At 41.1% G+C, this 23,953-nt stretch overlaps 1 protein-coding gene and 1 long non-coding RNA gene across 12 annotated transcripts; both read left to right on the plus strand.

The window, feature by feature from the left end:
• The first annotated feature begins 1,825 nt into the window (after window positions 1–1,825).
• On the plus strand, window positions 1,826–2,680 carry LOC119358707. Its single transcript, XM_037625143.1, has 2 exons — window positions 1,826–2,109; window positions 2,226–2,680. The coding sequence occupies exons 1-2, from the start codon at window positions 1,885–1,887 to the stop codon at window positions 2,466–2,468; spliced, it is 468 nt and encodes a 155-aa protein (XP_037481040.1). The 5' UTR covers window positions 1,826–1,884; the 3' UTR covers window positions 2,469–2,680.
• Window positions 2,681–13,057: 10,377 nt separating this feature from the next.
• On the plus strand, window positions 13,058–21,365 carry LOC119352881. 11 transcript variants are annotated; one of them, XR_005170253.1, is made up of 17 exons: window positions 13,058–13,379; window positions 13,477–13,554; window positions 13,659–13,757; window positions 14,452–14,647; window positions 14,884–15,005; window positions 15,177–15,625; window positions 16,387–16,632; window positions 17,069–17,152; window positions 17,798–17,907; window positions 18,000–18,158; window positions 18,371–18,488; window positions 19,092–19,131; window positions 19,595–19,640; window positions 19,735–19,872; window positions 20,296–20,366; window positions 20,513–20,605; window positions 20,844–21,365. It is a non-coding gene; the product is annotated as an uncharacterized LOC119352881 (long non-coding RNA). The 11 variants fall into 11 exon arrangements; XR_005170252.1 differs by having other exon boundaries at window positions 16,387–17,152; XR_005170249.1 differs by having other exon boundaries at window positions 17,069–17,907.
• The last annotated feature ends 2,588 nt before the right edge of the window (window positions 21,366–23,953 follow it).

The following is a 23,953-nucleotide window of genomic DNA, read 5'->3' on the forward strand; positions in this document are numbered from 1 at the left end:
TCCTCCCAGACGACGGTAAGATGTGCCATTCATAATCGTAACCACATGAAAATTGGTCAAGACCACGTGTTAGGAAGTCACGTTTTCCAGACTCAGAGATGGCCACGAAGTCCAACGCATGATCCTTTACCCAATCGGCGATGTGTTTATGTTTAGCCAAGTCACCAAGACCTCTGCTATTCCAAAACATGCCTCTCATGATGAACCATTTTTTTGTTTAGAGACCTTTCATATCTTTGATGGGTGCCCTCTTTTCTTCACTAAATTAGACTTGTTCTTTCGTACCGATGCGACAAGCTCATGCAACATAGTGCCACTTGTCATAACCAGGTAGTTTTCCTTTTTTTCGTAGATTCGTTTATTCAAAATGTTTTATCTCTTAAACCGTGCGTCCAAATCTCGAACCGTTTTCACCTTTTGGATTCCTCGCACCGAGATCTTCAAAACTAGATCCCATGTTGATAGGTTTTGATGAACTTTTTTCACGAAAAAAACCGGACGAGAAAACCGAACCGGGAGCACGGTTTTTCCCCTTTCTGAAAGAGGCACGCCTGTGCCTCTCGCGAAACCACAACCATGGCTCTCGTGGAAGCAAAACCATACCTCTCGCGGAAGGAAAAAAACATGTTTTTTTGTTCCTGAGGAGGCACGGCCGTGCCTCTCATGAAAGCACGTCCATGCCTCTCGCGGAAGCAAAACCGTGCCGCTTATGAAAGAAAAAGAAGGTAAAAACGTGTTTTTTTCTGTTCCCGAGGCACGGCCGTGCCTCTCGTGGAAGGAAAAAACAGAAAACGCATTTTTTTTCCGTTTTCGAGAGGTAGGGCCATGACTCTCGCGAAAGTACAACCATGCCTCTCGCGGAAGCAAAACCGTGCTTTTCGCGGAAGAAACAAAAACAGAAAACACATTTTTCTTTTCATTTCCAAGAGGCACGGCCGTGACTCTCGCGAAAGCAAAACCGTGTCTGTCGTGGAGCAAAACCGTGACCCTCGCGAAAGGGAAAAAATGCATTTTTCGCGGGAAAATTTTTTGAATTTATTTTTGTCCAAAAGTTCATGAAGACCGGTGGAAGACCGAAACGTCGAAAAACCCGGAATAAACCATTTCAAAAGCCAAAAACGTGTGCGAAAAATAAAAACAAAAAACAAAATTCAAATGGAGCGTCCAGAGCGCGACATGTGGCGGGCGGCTGGGAGCGCATCAAGTGGCGCTGATTGTTGCGAGGCTCCCGAAGAAGCGCTCGTTAATTAGTTGCTCCCGTCATGAGCCTAGCCTCGTAGTCGTAAGCAAAGTGCGTCTTTCCCTCAAAAAAAAAAAAAGGCAAAGTGCGTCTTAACGAGGGAGTAGAAGCCATTGGAGGATGCTGCCGTGGCGCCGAATGCCCGAACCAGCATGATATTATGTGTACAACTGTGGATATCACCTTCGCGTCCAACTGAAGCAGGGGGGCGGCCAGTTGAGTCTGATGGAGAGAACCGCAGCCTGTACATACCAGCCGGCGCCAGGATTACAAATTCATAATCCGACGTTAAGCGCTGGCATCGCGATCTCGTGCATCCAAAGCAGTGCGCGCCACTTGATGCATGGATCCCTATCTAGAACAAATTACAGGAAATTCCGTATGAATCCAAAGCAGTTGCATGCATGGGTACGTACGCACGCCGTGATAAGGCATTGCCATTTTTCTTCTTTTGCGGGGGTGCCATAAGCCATTGACTTGACATGATAAGGCACACCCTGCTGGATCATATGTGTCTATAAATATCGTCCGTCATCTCTGTTCATGGAGAAAACAGGAAAGCAGCCATAGCCTTCCCTGCAAAGACCTAGCTACCACACAAACATTCTCCCAACTAGCTACGTACCCATCCCTCTCAAAACAAGATGTCGACGGTGAAGGTTGGCATGTTTGGCGGGTCCAAAGGTGATGTCTGTGACATCACCGGATTGTCAAGTTTTGCGCCATCGAGCCTGAGGAGCATGGAGATTTGGAGCACACCGGGTCACGAAGGGGTCATCAACGCCATACGCTTCACCTTCATCGACAGCAAAAACAACGCGATCCCGGTTGGTCCATGGGGCACCCCGCTCCATGGTCAGAAAAGCCAGGTACTCCATCCATGTCAAAATACACTTCTCCGTCATAATTAATACTTCATGAATGTACATCCCGGGATTAATATCTCCATTCATGTATACATTATGCCTTGTGATCATGCGTGCAGACTATTCACTTGACAAATGTGCGTGTCATCGAGCTCTCCGGCTACACCAATGACCAATACATCACCTCACTATCCTTCCGCACCACCGACGCCCCAAGGCATCATGGACCATTCAGAAAAGTGAGGCCAGCAACCAGGTCCGACACTTATTTCCGCGTCCCTCTCATGCATGGCTCTATCGTGGCCTTCTGCGCCCAAGCCGACGACCACCTCAGCGCCATTGGTGCCTATCTCAAGAACTGAGCCCTCGTATGTTTATATACCCAGCCTAGCTGGTTACTCTATATATGTGTGTACATGTTTGTTGTTGTTCAATAACACGGTGGCCCCGTCGGTCAACGTGCAATCTACCCAGCCTAGCTGGTAACTATACGTGTGTGTGCATGTGCTTGGTCGTGTGATGTTTAATATGATGTGTGTGATGTTTGATATATTGGTTGAGCTTGTAATAAAAGGTTACGGAAACTAAGTAAGGAATCCCGCTAGTATTGCATATGCAACTTTTCTTAGAACCTAGAATTGCACCCGTCTAGCAGGAATAGAGATCCGACCACGCTCCGAAAAGTTGGGCTGCCTATGTATTTATTTATTTTCTCGGAGACTTCATTGATGCAAGTGATGTGAGCCTTGTTGGACAGCTAGATACCCTTTGGCACACGTGTGCCATCAAGCATGTGTGACACCGTGTAGCGTGACAGTTGCATGCTATAGCTAGGGAAATCCTATTTTATGCTCGTAAAGGCAAATTATTTTTACATCATCTATGAAAGTCAGCAAGACATATTATAGAATGGATTACATCTTAATGGTATCTATTCCATTAGTGTTACAACATCCTAAAATTATGTGTCGACTAAGATTATAACAAGAAAATGTGTGAATAAGAAATGACATATGGTACAAAATGAAGAAATTATACTATCTTTATTTCTAGGAGGTTATCTCTTAGCTAAGGGTATACAACAGCTTTTTCTTCAAGATGAACATATTTACTTCGAACATATAAATAATTATATTTAAGTTTTTGAAGCTTTTCATTCGGCTCTATGTTAATTTTGCCAATTGTTAAACTGATTTGTAAAAAGAAAATTAAATTTACTAAGTTTTTTTCAGTAAGGGGCATTTCATTGAATTGAATTATCGAGTTGATACAATCGCATCAAAAGAAGGCCCAGCCTCTGCATAGCTAGATGCACACAGCCAACAAGTCCAAAGGTCCGAAAACTAAAAATCGAATTACATCAAAGTTTAGAGTAGCCTATGTCGTGGCAAGCTCTATCCGAAGATCACACTACCATCCATGGGGGTAGAAAACCTTCCGAACCGTACGCTTCAGCCGTGTAGACACCATCATAAAAAGGTCCCTGTCCTCCGGCCTCTGCAGGATAGACCAAGCACGGAGCCATCGCGTACATACATATAGGAATAACCTGCGTAGAAGATGAAACACATTTATTATTAAAATCCACATCATTCCTGGTAAGCCATAATGCCCAGCATAAGGCAGCTGCCCCCCACAAGAATGTGTGCAGAAAATTGTTTATCTATCCCCCGCAACCAGTTCCCGAACATGTTACGTGCACTACGTGGGGGGTATAAGTTTGAAGCTACTTGAACTATGGCCCAGACCGTCCGAGCAAACTTACACTCAAAGAATAAGTGTTTAATAGACTCGTTATGTTGGCAAAAGACACATTGCTTGCTACCTTGCCAGTTGTGTCGTGCCAAATTATCTCTAGTTAAGATGAAACCACAGGAGTATCTTCATCCTTAAAGGAATCTTGAGCATCCACAATTTCCTGTTATCAACCGAAACCTCACTATAGACCATTGCATCATACATGGACTTGACTGTAAACTTGCCCTTCTGATGCAACTTCCATCGAAAGATATCCGGTTCACCTGACAGCTGAATAGCCTCTAGACGTATGAGTAATTCATTCCATGCTGTCAGACGAGGTCCTAAAAGGTCCCTACGAAAAGAAATATCAGGGTTTTCTTGTCCCAAAACTTGTTTGATCGTGACAAGTTTATGTCTTACGATCCTGTACAAGCTAGGGTATTGCACCATGAGAGGGGTGGTCCCTAGCCAGGTGTCTTCCCAGAATCGAACCTGAGAACCGTCCCTAACCGAGAATGTTCCAAATTGGAAAAATAATTCCTTGGCCTTCATTACCCCACTCTAAGAAATGTGATTGACCAGGTTTCCAATAGACCTGAGAAATAGCTTTGGATCCCACGTACTTGTTACGAATGATTTCCTGCCATACTTCATTCTTAGTGAGTAGTTTGTACACCCAATTGCTGAGAAGAGCAATGTTTTAATCTCAAGGTCTTGAATTCCCAGTCCCCCTTGACTGTTAGGTCGACATAATACAATCCACCTAGCTAGTCGATATTTCTTGGATTCGTTATCACACTACCAAAAAAATCTAGATCTAAAGTAATTGAGACGCTGAAGAACTCCTTTTGGGAGGTGAAAGAATGACAACATGTATAAAACCATGTTGCTGAGGACAGAGTTGATCAAGATTAATCGCCCCCCCCATAAGACAAGAGTTTCGCCTTCCAGCTGGCTAATGGATTATGAAGTCTCTCTTCCACATGCTTCCACTCATCGGTAGTTAAACGTCGATAGTGTATGGGGATCCCCAGGTACCGAATCGGGAATTGGCCAAGCTGGCAGCCAAAAATCTCAGCATAGTCGGGTGCCGATTATGTGGCATCACAAAAGCAAAACAGTTCACTCTTATGAAAATTAATTTTGAGGCCAAAAAGTTCCTCAAAATCACATAATAGCAACTTGAGATGTCTTGCTTTCTCTAGATCATGATCCAAAAACAAAATAGTGTCATCCATGTATTGTAGAATAGACAAACCATCCTCTACCAAATGAGGAATGACACCGCTGACTTGACCGGCCAACTTAGCCCACTCAACAAGGGTAAATAACATGCCGACCACCATGTTAAACAAAATAGAGGATGCGGGGTCACCTTGGCGAAGCCCCTTCCTAGTCTGAAAATAGTTGCCAGCATCATCATTAACCTTGATGGCCACACTACCTCTAGACACGAAGCTCTCTACCCATCGACATCATTTTTGCGAAAACCCCTTCATGCGTAAAGTTTGCAACAGAAATGGCCATTTAACTTTATCATAGGCTTTTTCGAAATCTATTTTAAAGATGACTCCATTCAACTTTTTATGATGAAGCTGGTGAACAGTCTCATGCAGCACAACAACTCCATCTAGTATGTTGCTTCTTTGCATAAATGTTGTTTGGGTGGGTTTGACAACATGGTCAGCCACCCCATTCAACCGCTAGTATTGCATATGCAACTTTTCTTAGAACCTATAATTGCACCCGTCTAGCATGAATGGAGATCCGACCACACTCTAGAAAGTTGGGCCGCCTATGTACTTAGTATTAATCTTCTTGGAGACTTCATAAGCTGACATTGACGCAAGTTATGCGGGCCTTGTTGGACAGCTAGATTCCCTTTGGTCCACCTACGCATTCAAGCATGTGTGACACCGTGTGGCGTGACATTTGCACGTTGTAGCTAGGTGAATCCTGTTGCTCAAAACAAAAGCCAAAGGAATCCTATTTTATGCTCATATAAAGGCAAATAAGAACATCTACGCCGATTGATAAGATTGTCTTTTCTTATGTATTTTTACATCATCTAGAAAAGTCATATGGTACAAAATGATGAAATTATCTTATCTTTATTTCTAGGAGATTATCTCTTAGCTAAGAGCATACAATTTTTTTTCTTTGAGATGAACGTATTTACTTCAAACATATAAATAATTCGATTCAAGTTTTGAAGTTTTTCTTTTGTGCTATATATTAATTTTGCCAATTGTTAAACTGATTTCTAAAAATAATTTTAATTTACTATAATTAAAAGCATATTTCATGTATTTCTGAAGAATCAACGTTGACAGTCCACATCGGCAGCTGACACATTTAGAATTGCTTCATGTGGAGCATACCTATTTCACACTATAGGCGGCAATAGGAACTCCCTACAGCTAGCTCATGACGTCTCCTCTTCAATATAATTCCACTATAAACACGAATGCCTTCATGTCTTTTAAATATATTCTATGGTTTCAAATTTATTTAGATGTTTGCCTTAATTACGGAAAGCTCTTTGAAACAAGTCCAATAACTGATATATTTAAATTATTGATGAATGCTAATACAAAGTTAAGAGCATATGAGTCATGCAAAAATCTCATTTATCAATTTACAATAACTCAAAAGATCTTCCCTTGTTATTAACAAAGTTTGAACACATTGTTATAGATACAAAGTTCGCCCTCAAACAGTAAGAAGCAAAGAATGGAACGGCGCCTAACAAGGTTTTCCGCGTCAGAGCTAATGGCAGGGGCCGCGCCTGAACCGCTGAATAGGAACACACAATTGAAATGTATCACTCACTGCGAGCATTTACATGGCGATCAACGGGATCTCTCTCTCTCTCTCTCTCTCTCTCTCTATTAGGCACTTAATGATACGGGGCGTCCATGCTACATGGGCCCGCCAATATAAGCTCCCCGCCTAGGTTTTTGGAAGCTTCTGGTCTGTTTTTTCTCCACCAAGTCTAGTTTTTGGAAGGTTTCAAGCTTTCTTCTTGGTTTTCAGCCGGTTTTTCTCTCAGTGTTTTTTGACAAGTTTTAATTTGATCTTTTTCATTTTTTCATTTGGATTGTTTTCCAAATTTCGTGTTTTGTTCATATCTGTGGATTTTTTCAAAGTCATGAAGATTTTTACAATTCATTGACATTTTCAAATTCATGAACACTTTCTAAAATTTCTTAAAAAATCAAATTCATGAGCTTTTTATAAATTCATTCTTTTTTCAACCCGTGTCATATTTTTGAAATTGTGAACCTTTTCACTTAACAAAAAAACGGGCGACCAGTTTTTTACTTGAGACATCGGAGAAGCAATAGTAAAAGGTGATTGAAAATTGAGCGAAGGAGAATGTACGAGCTAATGGGCCGGCCCCTGACAAGGCTTTCCGCGTGAGAGCTAACCGTGTGGGCGGCGCCTGAACCACTGAATAGGAACACACAATTGAAATGTATCGCTCATTGCAAGCATTTACATGGCGATCATGAACAAAGGGATCTCTCTCTCTCTCCCTCCCTATCTCTCTCTCTCAGGCACTTAATGATACGCGGCGTCCATGCTACATGGGCCCGCCAATATAAGCTCACCAACCTAGGTTTTTGGAAGCTTCTGGTCTGTGTTTTCTCCACCAAGTCTAGTTTTTGGAAGGTTTCAAGCTTTCTTCTTGGTTTTCAGCCGGTTTTTCTCGCAATGTTTTCTGACAAGTTTTAATTTGATCTTTTTCAAAAAAAACCATTTGGATTGTTTTCCAAATTTCGTGTTTTGTTCATATCTGTGGATTTTTTCAAAGTCATGAAGATTTTTACAATTCATTGACATTTTCAAATTCATGAACACTTTCTAAAATTTCTTAAAAAATCAAATTCATGAGCTTTTTATAAATTCATTCTTTTTTCAACCCCGTGTCATATTTTTGAAATTGTGAACCTTTTCACTTAACAAAAAAATGGGCGACCAGTTTTTTACTTGAGACATCGGAGAAACAATAGTAAAAGGTGATTGAAAATTGAGCGAAGGAGAATGTACGAGCCAATGGGCCGGCGCCTGACAAGGCTTTCCGCGTGAGAGCTAACCGTGTTGGCGGCGCCTGAACCACTGAATAGGAACACACAATTGAAATGTATCACTCATTGCAAGCATTTACATGGCGATCATGAACAAAGGGATCTCTCTCTCTCTCTCTCTCTCTCTCTTCCTATTTGGCGCGTAATGGTACGCAGTGTCCATGCCATGTGGGCCCGCCCATATAAGCTTCCTAGCCTAGGTTTTTAGAAGCTTCTGGCCTGTTTTTTCTCTACGAAGTCCAGGTTTTTGAAGGTTCCAAGCATTCTTCCTCGTTTTCAGCCGGTTTCTTCTCAGTGCTTTTTGCCAAGTTTTTATTTGATCTTTTTCATTTTTTCAATTGGATTTATTTTCAAAATTTGTGTTTTTATCATATTTGTGATATTTTTCAAAGTCATGAACATTTTTACAATTCATCGACATTTCAAATTCATGAACACTTTTTTCTTAAAAAAAATCAAATTCATGAGCCTTTTATAAATTCACGCTTTTTTAACCCATGTCATATTTTCAAAAATGTATACTTTTTCACTTGACAAAAAAACGAGCGGCCAATTTTTTACTTGAGAAATTGGAAAAGCAACAACAAAAGATGACTGAAAAATGAGTGAAGAAGAATGCGCGATCCAATGGGCAGGCACCTAACGAGGCTTTCCGCGTGAGAGCTAACGGCAGGGGCTGCGCCTGAACCGCCGAATAGGAACACACAATTGAAATGTATCGCTCACTGCGAGCATTTACATGGCGATCGAGAACAAAAGGGATCTCTCTCTCTCTCACTCTCTCTCTCTCTCTCTCTCTCTCTCTCTCTTTCTCTCTCTCCCCCTCCCTCTCTCTGTTCCTATTAGGCACTTAATGATACCCTCTCTCTCTTTGTTCCTATTAGGCGCTTAATGATACGCGACGTCCATGCCATGTGGGCCCGCCCATATAAGCTCCCAGCCTAGGTTTTTGGAAGCTTTTGACCTGTTTTTTCTCTACAAGGTCTGGTTTTGGGAAGGTTCCAAGCTTTCATACTGGTATTCAGCCCGCCTTTTTCTCAATGTTTTTGGCAAGTTTTTATTTGATCTCTTTCGTTTTTTCATTTGGATTTGTTTCCCAAATTTTTTTATTTTTTTCATAATTGTGTTTTTTTCAAAGTCACAATCATTTTTACAATTCTTGGAGATTTGCAAATTCGTGAACACTTTTCAAAATTTCCTAAAAAAATTCAAATTCACGAGCTTTTATAAATTCATGCTAAACTTGTGTCATATTTTGAAAATTTGAACTTTTTCACTTAACAATAAAATTGGCCGACAGTTTTTTACTTGAGACATGGAGAAGGAACAGTAAAAGGTGATTCAGAAAAGAGCAAGGGAGAATGCGTGAGCTAATGGGCTGGCGCCCGATGAGGCTTTCCACGTGAGAGCTAACAGCAGGGGCGGCGCATGAACCGCCGAATAGGAACACATAACTCTAATGTATCGCTCACTGCGAGCATTTACATGGCGATCGCGAAAAAAGGGCTCAAAGTGGGCTAATCTGGTACAATAGTCCGGTTTTGGAATCTGCTATTTGTGTTTTTTCCTATTTGTATTCTTTGTTGTGTTTTCCTTGTCTGGTTTTCCTGTTTTTTCTTCATAATTTATTTATTTTCCTTTTCCTTTTTCCTTTTCCTTCCTTTTTTCCTTTTTGACATTCATCGCCTTTCCTTTTTCTCTTTTGAATTCACAAACATTGGTTGAATACACGGTTTTTGCTGAAATTGTGAAAAAAATAATTAATTAATATTTTTGATATTTGCGATTTTCGTTATTCATAAAAATAAATGATTTTCAAAACATTGCTCATACTCAATTTTTTTCCAATTCATCAACTTGTTTAATTCGTGAACATTTTGAAAAAACATTGAGTACGCAAAACATTTTTCATATTCACGAACATTTTTCGTATTTGTGAACACCTTTTGATTTTGTGAACATGTTTTTGAATCCATGGATCTTTTTCAATTAATGAAAATAATCGTATTAACAAATATTATTGGATTTTGCAAACATTTTTTAAATTCGCAAATATTTTTCATATGTAAAAATTACTCATGAATTCATGAAAAAAATTGGAAATTTTTGTGAATAAATTTTTGTATACGTGAATATTTTTGGACTTTGCGACCATTTTTTAATATCTTCAAAAAACGTGAAATAATAAAAACTAATGATTTTGAAGAAAAAAATGTTCACGAACTTAAAAGAGTTCTTGAATTGAAAAATAATTCACGAATTTGGGTAATGTTTGTGGATTGACAAAAAAATCATGAATTTCAAAAAAGTTCGTGAATTTGAAAATGGTCCATCCATTTGAAAAAGGGCAAATCCTGAGTAGGATGTCCCAATCCGAAAATCCATATCTGCACCCGAGCTCATCTGCACCCGCGCTGACGAAAAAAATCATAGTAGAAAAATTCAGAAAAAATCCATTTTTTATGCGGTAGAAAATTTGATGCGTGAGGTCTGCTACAATTATCAAGTCAACTGGAGATATGAGGAGCTCTCAGCAAAAAAGACAAATTGGGGGTTTGTAAAAATGTTTAGTGTTCATGTATTGTTTTGGCCCAATTTGTCTTTTTTGCTGAGAGCTGCTCAGTTGTCCAAATGACTTGAAATTTGCAGTGGGCCTCACGCATCAAAGTTCTACCGTCAAATTTTTTTGGATTTTTTTAAATTTTTTTCATTTTTACGAATTGTTTTCTAACAGGGTGCAGATGAGCCTGGGCATCGAAACACCCTACTCCAATCCAAAAATCCATATCTGCACCCTAGCTCATCTGCACCCGCGCTGACGAAAAAAACAAAACAAATACTAGAAAAATTCATGACGTCCCAATCGCCCTATTTTATGAAAAAAATTATTTGAAAAGGTCCACAAATATAGAAAAGTTCATGACTTTTTTTGAACCCGTTGACTTTTCAGAAAAATGGGACAATTTCAGAAAAAAAACAAGAATTTTAAAAATTTGTTCATAGATTTATGAATGTTCTTGGATTCAAAAAATTCACGTGTTCAAAAAAAGTTTGTGGATATGAGAAAAATTCATGAACACAAAACAATTGACAAGTACAACAAAAGTTCATACAATTTGAATTTTTTGTCAAATTGAAAAAAGCATGCGAGTTCTAAAAGATATTGCGAACTTTAAAAAGTTCATGAGCTCAAAAATAGTTCAGGGATTTGAAAAAATTTCATGAGTTGAAATAAAAATCACTGGTATTTGAAAAAAGTTCATGAATTTGGAAAAACTTTGTGTATTTGAAAAAGGTCGCAAATTTTAGAAAGTCCATGAATTTGAAAAATACACACATTTGAATACAAATTTAAAAAAAAGCAAAATAAAAAATGAAAAAAGGAAAAAAATGAATAGAAAAAAATAGGTCGGACACTTCTAGAAGCTTACCAAAACTGGCCAAAAGCTTCTGGAAGTTTCCTAAACTGGCTGGGAATAATTCAAAAAGAAACCAGTGCGACCCATTGAATGTAATGAATTGCAGAATGAAGGAAAACCTAAATGGGATTAGCCCAAGAAGGAGGGGTGTATGTGCGAGTTTTGGAAATGCCTGTAATTGGCGCTGAGGATGCCATATAGGAGTTGGGATAAATGTCGACCTACTCGTTGAATAGGAATTGCCCACAAAATGGTGGTTCTACATAGACACCCTTTTGGTTCGTTGGGCTTCACTATTCTGGTCTCATATCGGCGAGCCCAACGGTTAAGAGTGACACCGTGGACCATGGTTGTTATTTTATTGGTATCCTGCCATAGCCCATAAGGTGGGTAGCTCCTATTTGACGCCTTCGGTATCTGAACATGTCACTGGCGCACATGCGTCCCCGCTTGTGGGCCGACCAATAAGAAGGCAAGCACTCGACTGGGTTCCTTGGTCACTAGATCATGTTTGAGTGGTCAAGGTTGACCAGCTCTTGACTTTTGGAAAAAAATCAGAAAAAAAATAAAAAAATCGTGAATTCCAAAATGTTCACGGATTTTAAAAAATTCACAAACTTAAAAAAAGTTTATAAATAAGAAAACAGTTCATCAATTTTTTAAAAGTTCATAAAATATGAAAACAAATTTCACAAATTTCAAAAAGTCCAACAGTTTTGGAAAAAAGGTTCATTGATTTTGAAAAAAGCTCATTGAGTTTAAAAAAGTTTATCTATTTTTGAAAAATCTCATCAAATTTTAAGAATCATGCATTTTGTAAAAAAGGAAAAATATTTAAAGAAAAATACAAAAAAGAAAAGGAAAAAAGAAAATAGATCAAAGAAAAGAGGGGAAAAAAGGAGATAAGCAGTCACAAGAAGTGAGTTGTCCTGTGGTTAGTGCAGTTTAGATAGAAAGAGTAGGTCGCGAGTTCGAATCGGCTCACGGGTGACTTTTTTGCAGGGGAGCAGAAATAAGAAAAAATGGAAATTGTGCTGGCCGAGCGTAGAGGGAGGGGAGCCACCGTTTCCAAGGCTGGGCATATAGTATGTCACAAACAGCGTCTCCGGTCAAGCACTTTCAGTTTGAGGGTAATGTTGTGCTTTGCGTTCAGTTTTCCTCTGTAAAGGACGTTCAATTTAAACCTGCCACGTGCTCTTTATCGAAAAAAAAACCCAGCAAAGGTTGTTTTTGGACGGACCGTCGGGTGAGTCTGAACGTTTTTTTTCGAAAAGGGGACTCCCCGGCCTCTGCATCAGAGCGATGCATACGGCCACATTTATAAATAAATAAAGTAGTTCAACAATGTCTTGCAATGTGTTGTAACAAAGGAGGCTGGCTCACAAAGAGCTAGCAAAATAAAACAAGGCCCAGAAGCCACAACCGGCTGGCATAATCCCCTTGTTAGAGTCCAGACCAAAATGGAGCTCTCCGGTGCGTTTGGATTCTGGACCGTCCGATCGAGCTCCCTGACGCGTCCTGGCCGTCGGATCGCGAGATGGAGCGATTCGGACCATCCTATCAAGATGGAGCGTTTCTGGCCGTCGGATCGGGTTAAACACTGCCACCACCAGTAATTCCCATGCTCCACTGAGGGCATTCTCATCTTTTTACACACACACGTATAAAAGGCAGTCGTCCGTGGTGGAACCCTAGCCGCATCTCTCCTTTCCCACTCCTCAGCCTTCACCCCTCGCCCCGACTCCTATCTCTCTTCCTCCCGTCCCCCACGCCGCCCTGCTTCCTCTCCTCACGTCGCCGTCGACCACCCTCCCCGCCTACCGGCCATCCTCTCCGCCCGCCGCCGTCGCAAACCATCCTCCCCGTCCGCCGCCGCCTCGCTCTCGTGTCCACGCCCGCGCCCGCGATTTCCCCCTCCCTGCTTTTGCCGCCGGCGCGCGTCCTCTCCGTCAGCCCCCTCTCGCCACCCCCGACACCCCTTCTCCTCTAGCGCCAGGAGGGAAGGACCCACTCCCTCGTCCAGGTGAGCCCCTCGTCGTCCTCGAATTCCTCTGGTTTCTCTGCTGTCCCCGGTTATCTCTGAGTAATCTCGTGCTTTCCTTTTCTTGGGGATGATGCAGTTCTTGACGGACGAGGGGGCCATCCCAACACCCGAGGAGGAGGAAACGAGGGCGCAGGTCATCCGCGAGCTCAAGAAGGTACTGGGACATGGAGATTCCGGCTTGGAAAAATCGGACATCACGGGCATGTGCGTCAGGCCGGAGTTCCTGATTTGTTCTGTTTTCGCTTCTTCCTCTTGCAGATTGTGACGGATTGGACCAAGGCGGTGGCCTGTGAGGAGAGGGTTCCCCCGAGGCGAGTGACGGCTGTGGTCCTGACCTATGTTTCTTACACGTTAGGGGTAAGCAAGAACGCAAGATATTTGCAAATGTGTGGCCATGGTTTCTTTGAATATTTGCGAAAATGATTGTTAGTTCCACGCAATTTGGAGCCGCTGTCCATGTGAATCAAAACCTACTAGCAGCGTTTTACTTACATTTTGATTTTACATTTTCTATGGTCTTCATATACAAGACGAATTTAAAACGACATCTCATTTGAAACTCCTATAAGATCAACATATGCATCTGCAATTGATGAAGTTTCATACGATTGGTGGACTGGTAGAGAAGTAGAGTAGATAATGTGATAGCTCTTTTGTCGCAGCTAATATATGATTGATTAATGGCCACATGAGAGATTACTAAAGAACAAAGCTCTCTGTCACTTCATTTACACGATCCTCTTAGCAGCCCACAAGATGTCTGATGTAACATGATTATTTTTAGGCATAACTCAACTTTTGAAGGACATTGTTCATTATAATGTTTTCTAAGTATCAGTTTTCAGGGATGATTGTAGCTGGATCCAGTCTATAGTTGTTCTTGGAGACATACTGAGTTCATCCATTCCACTAATTAACTAGAGCAAGTTGAGCCAAGATGTAGAAGTTATTTATTCTTGCTTGCTTTTTCTTGTGTTTATATTCAGGCCTAACTTCACCAATCTGTTGTTCCTTTATTTTCTAACTCTCATATGTATATGTTTTTCTTCAGGGTTTGGACATCAATGCTATTCTCAATTTTGTGGCTTTCGTACCGTTCTCTTGGGAATGATTGTTCTGTGTGATCTATCATGGTTATTCTCTTCAACATCCAGTCCTATGCTAGCAAGAGTGATGACACAAGTGGACATGCCAAGCAAATATGTCCTGCTTGGATCATATATGCTTCTGTAACAACACTGATTCAGGTAGACAGTTATAAATTTGCTACAAATAAAAATAAGCTTTCTATACACTGATAAATAGAGCATTGGTGCACTCGCTCAATTCTATAATTATTCATATTTATGGCTTAGTATAGTATACAAGTGATTTTTTATCTGATTCAAAACACTACACTTTGTTGCTGTTGCAATCAGAATAATGGTCTTTCTTTTAGATATCATTGAAGCTGCCTAAACAACATGTGCTTTTGCGGATACAGATTGATACCTCATGTTAATTGGCTGGTGGCAGTGGCGACGCATCAAGGTGCAAGGCAGCGGCGGCAAGTTCATACTACGGGAAAGGAAGATCTCCTACTATTTTTTATGCTCCATGGCATAGGTGAGCTACCACTTTCTTCCCACATGTTTGTGCTGATCAATTAACACCTAGAATGAATTGTGATTGCGATAAGTATCTATAGATATTGGCCATTGGCTACATTTGTCAGTACCATCATTCTACTCGCTTATGTAGCAGCCACTAATGTGGTTCTATGTTGCTTCTTTGCAGACATTTGATTAAATCAAAGGCAACAGGGCTATCTGATATGTTATCGGCGTCTAAAACCCATCTTAAGTTTTGTATCTCTTGATTCGGTCATTTACTCTGGTAAAAAGTGTTAATGATGGAGAAATGGGTGAGTTAAATAATGCAAACCAGCAAACTATAGATGGATTAGTTACGTGTGCATCTAACCGAAGTTTGTATATCATGATGATCATCACTTCTAAGTGAATACTGTCTATTACCAGTCAAATGTACCTATCTATTCTCTTTGCCTTTCACCTGCCTTTATATAATGTCTGTCACCGGGTTAGTTAAAACGGACTGTATGGGGTGCGGCTGGCAGTAGGTGTCTCGCCTCCTCTGATTCACCCTGTTGCACCTCTTTTCCATCCTCTGATTCACCCTACTGTGCAGTAGGTGCCTCGCCTCCTCAGCACTCAACAAGAGCCAAGGTGAGCTGCTGTCTGTTCTCTACCCATAATGTTTTTCCATTTTGTATGTTTTTCTCCATAGTTGTTAATTAGTTAATCCCGCACTGGATTGGGTGGTAGCATTGTCTACTTGATGCTTACCAATGGAATCATCTGGGCTAAGAAAATGTACTCTATTTTGATCTCTCTACCAAAGAAGCTGCCACTGGAAGCCACTTGACTCTACACTGACGACCATGCCATCCTATATTCTACCATTATCTGTATGAATTGTTATATAAGTTTTGCTCATCTTTTGTGAACTTACTTTCCATGGACGTTTTGTGTTAGCATCCCAGATTGCTAAATGCAGAGTCTTGTTGTTGTATGTCTCACACAATCTCAATATTCTTGCTAATTCTGGTTGCATCCTACCAAATGTTTAAGTGAATACTACTATCTATTTGCCAGTTAGATATACTTACCTGCATGCTCTGCATTTCCGCCTAATTCTATAAAACGTCTGCTACCGGGTTAGCTAAAACGGACCATAAATAAAACAAATAAAGATGTAGGTAGGCCGGGGTGCAGTATGCCATGGATGCACAATACTTGGCAATTGTTTGAAATTCTCTTTATGTAGCTATAGTCTACAGTCATACTGTTGTTGAGATCTTGCTGCCACTGAATAATCAGTTCAAGTGATCAGTTATATTGTCATTCCAAGTATCTTCTTGCAATATTAGTAGCTTAGAGAATAAAACCCTCTGTTTTTTACCCTCTCTCCACTTTTATTTATTCAGAAGAGATGCTGAAACAAATTCAAGAGGATCGAGATGTGCTTATGTTCTACCATTTTGCTTTCAAGAGGGGAAGATAAAGAGGAGGCATGGTGAAGAGGAGAAGTGGAAGAAGGCCATCAACTATGCACCTACCAGCTCTTCCTCGCCTGGGTACTACCGCACATGCATTTTCTGATAAGCGAAAGAGGGAGGCATGATGGGCAATATAGCGCAGTGGATGTCACTTTATAATAAGTTGGATTTGTGGTAAGTTGAATTATGTTTCCTTTGTTTGCATACATCATGTTTCATTCTTATATAACCCAGCCACCCAGGTTGCTCTCTCTCTCCCTCTCTCTGATGTCAACTTGATTTCCTCATTTTTTTTAGTACTGTAGGCTTTGCTTATCAAATTGCAATTGTTTATGGTGATTTTTATAATATATGTTTCTAATCTAATCTCTTTGTGCTGAATTAATTGTTGTGGTCACAAGTTAATCTTTTGGCATGTCTTCACTGAAGGAGGCTTGTGGGTTTACCTTAAGCATCTTATCTTAAACAATGGTCAACATTAACTATTCAGTTAGGCACCCAGTAGAGGTTTACCTATCATTGTATCAAAGAGCTTACTGTTTCCATTTGCTCAGCAAAGTTTTGAGATATTCCATCATAACTATCTAATTGTAATGCTTTTATGATGCAGGACTAATATCTTGTGATGTGGCTTTCTTGTATCCCATTTGCCCTGCTGCTCCTAAAAGAGATACCATTTTGTTGGTGTTTACTGGTTAATCCTTTTGCATATTTTTATGGATGGATACTCGATGTGCTCGGTTCATATCGTTGCTGATACTTGCCTTCTCTTGCTGATTTCCCAAATCATGCACATAGCTATTTTAGTATGGGTTAGGCAATATCCCTTTGTAAAAAAAAATATGTATGTCACCTTTTGTATGAGTGAAATATTCATCAGCATTGTAGTGGACATATGCTCTTTGTACTAAGTTTGATGTTTTCTACTGAACCATATTTAGCTTGTAATGGATTTCGATTCTTTGTACAAGACTAATGCTTACCTGAGAAATAGCGGATGTTGGATCATTGCCTTAGACAGTCTTCCTCATGTTTCTTTGAGAAATCTTTTTTTGTACCACCTTCATTGCAATTCCTCATGTGTCTTTGAGAAATCTAATGCTGGATCAGTGGCTCAATTTTTCCTTTTGTATCTATTTGGCGCCGCTCTACCTATATCTTTTTTTGTACCACCTTCATTGCAATTACGAGTACAACGTTTGGTCGGACATAAGGTTGGACTGCTTTGAGTTGTTTACATGGCTCGCTTTGAGTTGTTTTAATTTTGATGAAAATGCCTGTTGGATTGTTACATTGTGATGTTGTTCTTGCATCTTTGATTTGATACCTTTATTACCAGGTTGGATACGACCGCACCCGGCAGGGGTGCGGGGGTGCGGCAAGCTCCAGGTTCATCGCTCGCCAGGTTCCTCTTCGGTCATCGCTACGCATCTCAGCTCCGGTAACCAGGTCAGACCTCACCTACGCACATCATATGGTTATTGCTCCTTCTGAGCCCTGCATATGAGCCCGCATCTCAGGAATTTCTTGGATCTATTCAGGTCGCGGTGGCTGACGATGACAACACGGCAGCGGCTGGTCCCCCTTCGAGCTCGCGCATCTGATCCGCCCAGAGGCGTCGCCATTGAACGCAGGAGGGCCGTATTGCAGCCAAATTCAAGGACAGCCGCTGCTGTGGCCTGTGGAGTTGCAAGTGGAAGGTACTTTCTCAGGCCTTCCATATCTGATTTTGAGCATTTTTCTCCATAGACATTAGGTCGAATTTGTGATCAATCGAGTGGACAGCTGTTCGTTTGTTAGCTATTGAAATATCGTTTGTGGGTGAATGAATCTTTTTTCCGTGCATATATTTTCTTTTGGAGATGTTGCCATTTCTTGACTGGTTTGTTGTCATGCGTGCCTCCATGGCCAGGTTGGGGTGGCGATGGCAGCTGCAGCGGGACGGGCGGTGTCTGCAACAAGCAGTTCCTCATCTTGGCATCTGATGAAAATGATCATCTGGTGACGAACACCTCATCCTTCTCTTCTTTGTATGTGCTGCTCCCATCGCTCGATTCAGTTTCCTTTGACGACGACAAGGGTCTACGTTGAGGGATTTTTCACGGGGTGCTCAATATTTCACTGAAAAAATATTCGGTTTCATCCCGGCACAAAATGTTGGTGCCTAATGCTAAATTCTGCCTGGGATACATAGATATATGATACTAGAAGTTATTTCAGGATATGATATCTTGCTGGGGAAATCGTACTTTGTAGTGTGTACTGTCTGCCTGTCAAATTGTTTATTGTTAGTGTTACAGGCTCTGTATAAAAGGGATTTGGGTTGTTTAAAGTTCCATTGAAAAGAATGTTTATTCACTCCAGGTCTAGATACAATATGTTGTGTCATACTAAAGTCTACCTGCAAAATACATGACCTATAGATGATATAGCTGTTTTGGTACAAAACTAAGAGTTGAATTGTACTATACGTTCGCTGATCCGTTGGGCTTCAAAATGAACAAGTGGATCTGATTGTTAGATTTTAATTCAATTTTGAAAATTGTTGTAGGTATATATAGTACAGTTTACTTTCTTTGTTCTCCTGTTGCCACTAACTAAATCTTTTTGTTTCTTTTTTTCCTTTTGCTCAGGGCCCTCGCTTGAGTGAGAGTAGTGCCAGTGATTCCCAAGGTAATTCACCTCTGAAAATCAGCTATCTACTATTGGTGTCAACATATTGCTCCAAATTCCCATAATCTAATTAGTGTTCTATGCAGACCAACATTTTGGGTTTTGGCTAATCTCCCAATGGTTCCTAAATAGTAATCTTGTCTGACCATTGACCTTTTGAGTTCTGCCTTAAAAGAGCATCTCCATGCAAATATATAACATGACGGTCTTGGATTCTTATGGGGTTGATAATTTAGTTTTTATATGATCGTATGAGGTCATATTTTATTCGAGCAAGTATGGCATATATTTGTAGCACTAGGACGTTGCAGGTACAAAAAGGGAAAATGTTAGAACTCTTAGAATTAGCATGTAAATTTTGGATGAGCAAGGAAATTTCTAACTGGAGATTTCTGGTACTTAACTTTACACCATAACGAACCTGGAGATTTCTAACTGCAAGGCAATTTTTTTATTTTTATAGCGAAGAACAGAATCTATGATGTTCCACTGAGAGAATACAGTTAAAGGTAAAAAAGGAAAAAGGAAATAGGAAATCCATGCAAGTAATTAGTCTAATATCATGTCGATCTGCCACGACTTTCTTGATTGCTTGATCTGTAGGTTCTTGAGGGCGGGTGCTGATCTGGCGGGGATCAAGGAGCTGGCCAGAACTACACCTACTATTGCATCAGCATCCTTGCAAGCCCACCTCGAAGAGGAGCACCCCTCCGAGCCCCACCCCGCTGTTTGTACCCCTAGGTAACCTGATGCTTCTTGGTTATTAGTATGCTTTGAGTTTGAGTGGCCTGAAGATAAAGTTTGCACAATGTTCTGTTCTGTCATATGGCCTTTTGATATGGATAAAATGTTAGCTTTTGATATCAGCCAGAATTATATTGCCCACCAGCCTGAAAATGTGATAAATAAAAGCCTACAGTGCGTGTTTATTTGTGTTTACAGGCTTTGTTGTGCAGATAATTTACTCTTTGTTCCATCAGATCACAATTTGGTAGTGTTGTGACCTGAACCTTGACGCTCTCTTGCTGCTGCTGCTGTTGTTGTGACCAACTGTTGTGAAGTCTCAAAAATGAGAAATGGTTGCCCATCAGTTGGGCTCTTGATTTTCTGCTTGGTTTTGTGAAATACATTTTGATTAGGGTTAAGGTTGGCCCTCGGTCTCAGGTTGCTGCGTCGTCCTCGTCTTCGGCTTGCAAGGGATTGGATCCGGTGTGATTGATTCTTCCACTCGCAAGGTGGGTACTTCCTCTGTTTCGATTTCTTCCATGAGTTTTGGTTTGCCTTGCCGGATTGCTTCGCGTCTATACACGATTATACCCAAAGCTCACTTTCCTTTCTTAACTCATATGGGGTGGCTCTTGGACCCGTCTGTCCTGTTTAGGTTATGATGGCCGACGAACAACTCCAAGTTCACGGGTCACCGGGCTTGCCGGGTGACGCTGGCTCCAACAGTTGTCTGCGAGGATTTGCCCAGGTCAATTGACATTTGTCGTGGCCCTTCTCTGTTTTTACTTGGAAAAATATAGTCCGTACGTGCCTCAGCGATTTTTAAAATCAAAGGAAATGCTCTATGCAGAAAAATACATATCTAATCTAGGGGTATATGTAATAGCGGTAGATAAATAATAATGTTTAGATTCAGGCAGTATACTACAGTCTGCCTTCCGGAGAGGGGGCCTATGCTTGCTGAGTTCTTTGTATGGTGCCTTCAGGGAGGCTGCGCGGTGCCGAGCGGATGTACGGCGAGGTCTTCATAATGGCGTCAAGTTACCCTGCGAGCGGTGGTGGTCACCTCTGTGGCAGCTGCGCAAGTGGGCGGCGGTGCTGGTGACTCGAGGAGGACGACAAGGAGGTTCTGCCCGTCAGCCATGGAGCCGCCGTCCGCCGAGGTGTCACCGCAGAGGAGCAGGTGGGCGGGGGGAAGCTCGCCTCGGTGTGCGCAGGTAAGCAGGGGTGCAAGTTGGCAGCTGTGGTGCAAGCTGAGCCCTACGACGGCTGGGGCGCGCGGTGCCCCCCGGCGACGGGGGAGACGGTGGCTGGGCGCGCAGTGCCCGCGGGCGACGGGGTGGAAGACGGGTTGATTAGCAAGAGAATTAAAAGGATAAGGGTTTATTTGCAAAATTATAAATGAACTAAGCTGAGGACAAGTTTTCCCGGACGGATAGATTATTTGATACATATAAGTATTGTGCTCAAGAAAACTTATTTATCTGCTGTTGCATACTTCGATATCACCTATGGACATGCCTTTGAATGTCAACATATATCTGCTTTATCATCCCCAACATCCAGGATACATAGACGGGGATGACGTTGCTCAAAGGCAAGCACACATTACCATGTTGAAGGAGTTATGCCTCAAATATCAATGCTGCCTCTTTGTGCTATCACTACTAGGCCCTCTTTATTTTGTTTCTGTGTATCTGTGCCATCCTTGGATCAGTATGTTGGCACACACAGTACATCAATGTATATATCAAAGTGCAATCACATGTATAAATAACGTAAAATGATATATACCTCATAATACTCAGCGGAAACAATCAAACGGGTGTGGAGTCCCATCAACGCCATCGGCAAGTTGAGTGTAGACTGTAACCCTGTATTGTAACTCTTACCCGTCGAGGAAATATCTGCAACATAATATGTTGCAGCCGTGTAGGTCAGTACATTGAATGTACCGGCAAGATCACAACATGAGAAAACAGATGGTAAAACTATTCTATATGCAATATGGCTTTGTGGCTCTGTATCTGAGTTTTGTTTGCGTAAAAGCTGGTTTATTTTCCCTACATCAAAGGAATAAATGAAGTCTGTACTATAGAGTTTTCTATCATGACATGGTTCCGCCAACCGATGTCTCATAGCCCAAAATCATCATAAGTTGCCCACAATTAAGTTATCAATCCGGTGTTGAGAGTTCCGAGATAGATCCAAGTCCAGATGCTCAAATTGTCCGTAACCGGGGACACGACTAATCGATTAGGTTTTAACCCTCTGCAGAGGTTTGTACACTTTACCCGCAAGATTCGATCCCTCTTTTTACGTTCTCGCACTTCAGGGTGTTTGAGAACAAGACGACCGAAACATGGTCTTCCGAAGAGTTTCTCTGACCACTGTCTGGTGCTCATCCAATCCTACCGTAGTTCTACATCTGCTAGCACCATCCCAGCTAGAGTCACAACTAAGGTCAACCAAGCCAGAGCCCATAGTGACTTGCGGTTGCACAGGTAAGCTTCCGGGCATGAAGTATTCTTCCGTCTCTTTGAGTCTGGGTTAAGCTTTCCGCAAGATGTCATGGCGCTTCTCCATGCATCCCGGCCAACCACTGGTTTCTCCAGGGTGCTCGTCAACCGTCCTTCACCCAGTAGTGTGTATTGAATTCTTGTCTTGAGTCTTAAAGTCTTGAGGCCTTGAAAATGCAGTCCTTGCAGATGCCATCATGGAGTTGTCGTCATTGACGTAGAGTCCTTCTTCACACCACTCTCGAGCACTCATACCAACCCCGTCTACTATAGCGTAGCATTAAAATAAATGACGTCCCGGGCTTGGTAACAGGGTGATGGGTTCCTACCTCATGCATACTACTCAACTACAAGAATTCAGTATCACTACTGGAGGGTGGTTGCAAAGATGCCACTAAATGCAACAAAACATAGGTATGAAAGCATGGTCAAAGTGAACTTGCCTGGTAATACTTGATGAAGATAATAAACACTCTCGGAAACTTGATAAAACTATTCGTCACTCCGATGTAAATCTATATAGTCAAACGTAGCATTTATATAAGCAAACATCCCAGCAAATAATTCTAACACTCATAATAAAACCAACAAATAAAAATGCAAATCAAGGGACACCAAATAAAAACAAAGGAAAACCACACAACAAAACTTTTCTTAACAGAACCTAAGCATGGGTTTTGCTAACAAACAGAAGGGAAAACATCATGCAAACTAGGAGCAAAAAGAATCACATCAAAAGCTATTATAGAACTCCTATTATGCCCATAACAATCCTAGCAAGAAGAAATAAAATAAAAAAAATTCTATTTATTGTAAATAAAAGTTCATGTTCTAAAACTACAGAAACTAATCTAAAATAAACTATGACATAGGTAAAATAAAAATTATTTGCTAAATAAAACAATAGGAAAACAGTAGCTAGTTAAATAAATAAGAACCACATGATTTTGATTGAAACTATTTTTTTATTAAATCTAAAATGCCCAAATAAATTCCTAAGGTTAGGTAAGGTCAAAACAAAGTAGTGACAAAAAGAATCACTAAAATAAAATAATCCTAACTCATTTTATAGCAGAAATACTAATCTGTCTAAAACTAAAATAAAACAATTTCTAATAATTTTAACATGACTAGACATATTTTATACAGAAACTACAACAAATTTGCAAACTAACAAAAAAAGAATCAATTAAAAATATTAAGTAGATTAAAAGATATGGATTTTACAAAACTGAAACTATTCTATTAAAAAAACAGAAACGAAAAAATTAACTAAAAAGAAACCGGCGCTAATGGGCCTATCTAACGCTCAGGCGTAATATAACTAAAACGCGCCCAGGAAAATAAACCGAGTCGGGCCGGTCTAAACTAAACCTAAATAAAACCGGAACTAAAACCGGGTTTTTAGAAAAAAACATACCCCTTCGCTACTTCTAATCTAACGCGTAGATCTTAGATCGGACGGTGGCGGGGATCTCCGGTGACTCACCGCGGTGGTCGACGGCGACGGCGGCTCGGGCGGCGACGGCGCGGTGGCTCCGGTGGTCGGGGACGTCGGCGGAGGCCTCCGGCGGGTG

This window comes from Triticum dicoccoides, chromosome 2A, assembly GCF_002162155.2.
Source record: "Triticum dicoccoides isolate Atlit2015 ecotype Zavitan chromosome 2A, WEW_v2.0, whole genome shotgun sequence".
Lineage (NCBI taxonomy): Eukaryota > Viridiplantae > Streptophyta > Magnoliopsida > Poales > Poaceae > Triticum > Triticum dicoccoides.